Here is a 5,166-nt window from a genome sequence, read left to right as displayed (position 1 = left end):
ATATATATATATACTGAACAAAATTATAAACGCAACACTTTTGTTTTTGCCCCCATTTTTCATGAGCTGAACTCAAAGATCTAAGACTTTTTCTATGTACACAAAAGGCCTATTTCTCTCAAATATTGTTCACAAATCTGTCTAAATCTGTGTTAGTGAGCACTTCTCCTTTGCCGAGATAATCCATCCACCTCACAGGTGTGGCATATCAAGATGCCTAAGGCACACCTGTGCAATAATCATGCTGTCTAATCAGTTGTACATAGAAAAAGTCTTAGATCTTTGAGTTCAGCTCATGAAAAATGGGGGCAAAAACAAAAGTGTTGCGTTTATATTTTTGTTCAGTGTAAATCTAATTTGATGCAGTTTATTTATTTATTTAAGTTTAGTTTTTTTTTGGGGCTATGTAAACCCCTTTTGTCTTTGACTCTTACACTAATTGACACATTTAAGCATCTATATCTGTCTATTGAAAAACAACTAATGCTAATTCACAAATGTTTATTTCTAATTCTAACATTATTATGTTTGTTCGTTAAAATAACAGCAGATATCTAGAAACAGAAAAACATTTTAAAGTATTTTGTCAGAAAAAATGCATGTTTGTAAAAAATAACACAGTCTGTTGACACCAATGGATTGAGCTTTAAGTGTCAGTTTACAGGAGATCTGAAGACATTATAGATAGATATTCTATTTGTTTTCTTTTTATTTATTATACAATTAACAAAAGCAAAAAAAGGCCTCTAACACAAGCTTGCTCTATTCTTTTTCTATTCTATCTGTTTTCTTTTTATTTATTATATAATTAAAAAAAACTTGCTATGTGTTCTGTGTTAAGCTAACTGAGACTTGTTATAGCACTTACATATTGTTGCTCTTTTGTTAGTTTTGATTGCTTCCATTGTCCTCATTTGTAAGTCGCTTTGGATAAAAGTGTGTGCTAAATGACTAAATGTACATGTAATGTAATATTTAAAAATAAAAAGCACCACAACACAATATTTAATGTGTCCAGTGTCAAACTATATTCATATTTATCTAAATGAACATTTATAACATCGATTCCCATCACAGATCTCAAACTTTGACATTTGACCTGACATTCAATACGTTTTTTTAGTCCAAACATTGACATAATCACACAAACAAACACACAAAAGCACTCAAAATCGCTCAGGTCTGAATTAAACACAATTTACTCACATGCTCGCTGCCTGTGTTGTAGATTTCTTCTGGCTCTGTGAAAAACCACTCAAAGTCTTGAGGTGCAACTCACATGCTCGCTGCCTGTGTTGTAGATTTCTTCTGGCTCTGTGAAAAATCACTCTCAGTCTTGAGCTGTGGAGTCGGTCTGCAGAGCAACTGTGGAGTCTGGCTTCATGTTCCTATATATACATACCATCCACTCCAACAGCATTCCTTACATCTCACTATCTGCCGTCTTTTATTTTAAGAAGTGGACAGGTGACGAGGAGCTTCACACACTCCATTCCCTTACAATCCTATGCATTCAGACAAATACATTATGATTAGAATAGCAAAATAACTTGCTCACATGAAAGGCTAGCATTGATTATACTTGTATTATATACTTGTATCGATTATAATTTATATTCTGATACCTGCTGATTATAATTTATATTCTGATAAAAAATATTCCATGCCTGCTCCACTAAATGTTTATTTCAGTAGGAAGACGCCAGAAAAGACTGTAGGGGAATTTAAAGTGAAACCCAAAGGACCCGGTGTGATGAATGAAGACCAGGAGTCAGAGATGTGATCAATTAAAGAAACGATTACTGAAGAAAATAGTTTGCAGTTTCATCAGCAGAAGACAGCTTCAACACTCTCGATGGAGTTTGTAGGCCGCTCTGCGTACATGTTAGAAACACCAGCAATTATACTCTAACAGAGGTCACTAATTACGTCAATGCATAGAAAGAAAGACGAAATATTCTGGTTGGTCGAAACATAGATAAACTTAGAAAATCTCCACACATGGACGTAAAACTCGAAGCATATCTTCTAGTGATTATTTTGGTGAAGAGTGATCAGAGGTCAGACGCAATAGATCTCTCCAGAGACATATATCTGGACATCAGGGTGACAGCAGATGACGGTTTCGCTTCTCAAGTAAATGTATCTTGAATTAAGAATGTTTATGTAGATATTTATATTGGAAAACAAGACAAAAATACTGAGTAAGAAAATACTTTTTGCGAGTGTATCTCTTCAAAACAAACCTCACTGAAGTGTAATATTGTTGAATATGTATACGAGGCACTTCAACAGCTGCTCATCTCTCTTTCCAAAAGATGTTGAGATGCTTTTATGCTCTGTAAGCACTCTCTTGTCGTACAGACGTATTCATTGACCAACTGAAAAAGCTCTGAGATTGTTTCAGTGATTGGAGCCGTTGTTCCAGCATGTCTGTGGAAATGGAATCGTCATGGCAACAGTCATGTTCATAAACCCTGACGAGGATGTGCATCTCCATCAGATCGTCCTCTATTTCTCTACCTTAGAATATATTGCTCAAAAGCACTGCTAAAATCAGATAAACACATCTCAAATCCAGAAGCTATATAATTCAAAAAAGACAAAATCTTAAAGTCTGTTCCCGAGTAATGATTCAATATCCATTGTGCCCAAGAAAATAAAGCATGAAATAAAGCGATATCATGATTATCATCGAAAATTATTCAAGTTTTAGGAAAAGTCAAGAAAAGCAAAACATGGTTCAAGTTTCCAAAAGCATGTTGGATTTATTTATTTCAATTCATTACAGTAACAGTTCATGATCATACCCACAGATTCATACTGGCCAAGAACTCTACACAGAATTCAATACAAAAATAAAGTTATCAATAAAAAAAATTGAAAAACAGACAGAAGTAACAGTAGGAGGAAAGTCCTGCAAACATCTGTAATACAGTTGTGACATATCCTAACTGCTTTAGTACCATGACATTAATACTGTAGCTGTAAAAACAAAAGCCCTTTTTTTACCCTCCTGCCTAACTAGCCAAACATTTCAGTCACATGTAGGAGGTAAGTGTGATTTCCTGAGTATAATGTCTCGCTTGTATTGTGTTTGCAATAAACACTGGAGTTCAGACAGTCAAACACTGCCTGCTTGCAAATTATCTTTCTCTTCTTTAGGATGAAGAGGGAAAGATTAGCTAATCAATGGTATAAATGCACTTGCTCTTTCGTTTGGTTGTTTTGATGTCTATCTCCTCCTTGCCACCTTCACTGTGGATTTTCTTGGCCCTTGTTGCTGCCCTCTACTTGTTTTTTTTGTTTTTTTTTTATATGCAATTAAAAAATAAACTGAGCATGACGCAAATGTTTTTGTATTTTTTTGGTATGCAATTAAAAAATAAACTCAGCATGACGCAAATAATATAAAGTGTGGAGAAGGGGAAAGACAGTTTACAAAGAAGATTTATTTTGTCATTTTACAAAACACAGTTAATGCAACAGAAAACCACTGCTGATTATGATTGAAAGTGATGATAAAAATTAATGTGGTTTACAAACTGGTGGCATGATTTTTCTTTGGGACTCTGATGGGCAGATTCCTCAAAGCTTTTTACCCCTGTTACCCTATTATTTCCCACTGGTTATTTCACCTGTTTGTTGATTCCAGAGAGAGTTTACTGGCATCACCAGATCTCAAATCGGGGGTCTGTCCTGAAGAGCTCTCTGGATTCAATTCTGTTGTTGAAGAGCCTACAGAAATACATAAACACACTGATATTAGCTACAACCCGCTGCCTGTATTCCTCATCTGTAAATCGCTTTGGATGAAAGCATCTGATAAATGAATACATGTAAATGAAACACACACTTAACATCTTTAATGATTTTCACTCCGTCGCACATGACAATATAAACTATCCATTAAAATTTGAACACACTTGACTGATTTTTTTTTCATGACTACAAAGATTTTGATCTAAAAGCTTTGCTTAAATTTTGTTGACAAGTATAAATTGTCCCTATACATTTCTTTTATAATGGATGACTGGTGTGATACAATGAATGAAATGAGAGAATGAAAAGTGGCAAAACAAAATAAATAAAAATTAACAACAAAACAACTTTGGGCTACATTGTGACACTCAGACACACCTTACTGTCTTTATGTTACTGTTGCGCGTGACGATCCTGTGGATTTTCTCAGCCCCAGCATCAGTGATGCTATTGCCACTAAAACTGAGATCAAAAAACAAACCAGGAATGTAAGAACTATTACAATTATACTTGAGAAATGTACACTTTGAGTTTCTTCAGTCACTCACTCAATGTTTTGAGCTTTGTGGAGGTTTGGGAGCAGCAGATCCAGGCTGTGATCGGTGAGACAGCACTGACTCAGATCCAGTTCTGTCAGTCCTTCAGAATATTCCAGAATCAGCTCCAGACCTCTACAGACCTGCAGATCCAGCTGAGTCTGACTGAGATCCAACTCTTCACCCAGAGCTCTAGAGAGACACTGAGCTTTCTCAGGCCTCACATGAGTCAGAAACTGAAGCAGCAGAGGTTTATCACAGCTGAAAGACAGAGAGCAAGAGATGCGTTATATATACTGAATGCTTTTATATTGGATCTGTGTGTGAATGTGATCTGTTGGTGTTTCTCACCAGAGCTGAACAGAATGTAACACTGGGAACAGCTGATCCATTCCAGCTGTATGAATCTCACAGTCCTGCAGAATCAGCCGTGTCTTTGTGTCTGAGTGAGCTCTCTGAATGACTCTGGACATCACACGGCAGTCGTCAGCGGTCAGATGTAGAGGCTCTGAGTCTGTGTTTGTTGTCAGATCCAGAGCAGAGCGGCAGGAGAAGTCCAACTTGTGGTAAAAGCAGGAACAGCAGACAGTCAACACTGAATACAGACCAACACTAACACTGCAGCAGTGAAGTAACATCAGTAACAGCAGCCTGTCAACACTGAACACAGACGAACACTAGATCAGGACAGATTCTTTAACATCAGTAACAGCAGCCTGGCAACACTGAACACAGACGAACATTATATTGCGAATTCTTCACTGCACATCTTTAGTTAAACCTGACAGTACTATTTTAACGGCAAAAGACAGCTGGCGCTGACGCAAGCTGTTTGTAAAACTGACCCTAGTATGAATGGGAACCTTAA

General features: G+C 36.5%; 1 protein-coding gene across 1 annotated transcript; it reads right to left on the bottom strand.

Moving 5' to 3' along the window:
* Positions 1 to 2,915: 2,915 nt before the first annotated feature.
* Positions 2,916 to 4,936, bottom strand: LOC107712638 (uncharacterized). The gene is made up of 5 exons (XM_016517956.1): positions 4,650 to 4,936; positions 4,311 to 4,559; positions 4,141 to 4,224; positions 3,639 to 3,738; positions 2,916 to 3,290 (listed from the first exon to the last, which is right to left on the bottom strand). Exons 1-4 carry the CDS (start codon positions 4,934 to 4,936, stop codon positions 3,672 to 3,674), a joined length of 687 nt encoding a protein of 228 aa, XP_016373442.1. The 3' UTR covers positions 2,916 to 3,290; positions 3,639 to 3,671.
* Between the last annotated feature and the right edge of the window lie 230 nt (positions 4,937 to 5,166).

Source organism: Sinocyclocheilus rhinocerous, unplaced genomic scaffold (genome assembly GCF_001515625.1).
Source record: "Sinocyclocheilus rhinocerous isolate Xijiao unplaced genomic scaffold, SAMN03320098_v1.1 scaffold8385, whole genome shotgun sequence".
In the NCBI taxonomy this organism is placed as follows: domain Eukaryota; kingdom Metazoa; phylum Chordata; class Actinopteri; order Cypriniformes; family Cyprinidae; genus Sinocyclocheilus; species Sinocyclocheilus rhinocerous.
Note: the sequence above shows the minus strand (reverse complement) of the source record. Positions and strands in the feature narration are given on the sequence as shown.

Coding starts and splice junctions, on each gene's coding strand:
- LOC107712638 (XM_016517956.1), bottom strand. CDS start 4,936: ATGTTACTTCACTGCTGCAGTGTTAGTGTTGGTCTGTATTCAGTGTTG. Junction 4,560..4,649: donor TTACATTCTGTTCAGCTCTG/GTGAGAAACACC, acceptor TCTGTCTTTCAG/CTGTGATAAACCTCTGCTGC. Junction 3,739..4,140: donor AGTAACATAAAGACAGTAAG/GTGTGTCTGAGT, acceptor GTATTTCTGTAG/GCTCTTCAACAACAGAATTG.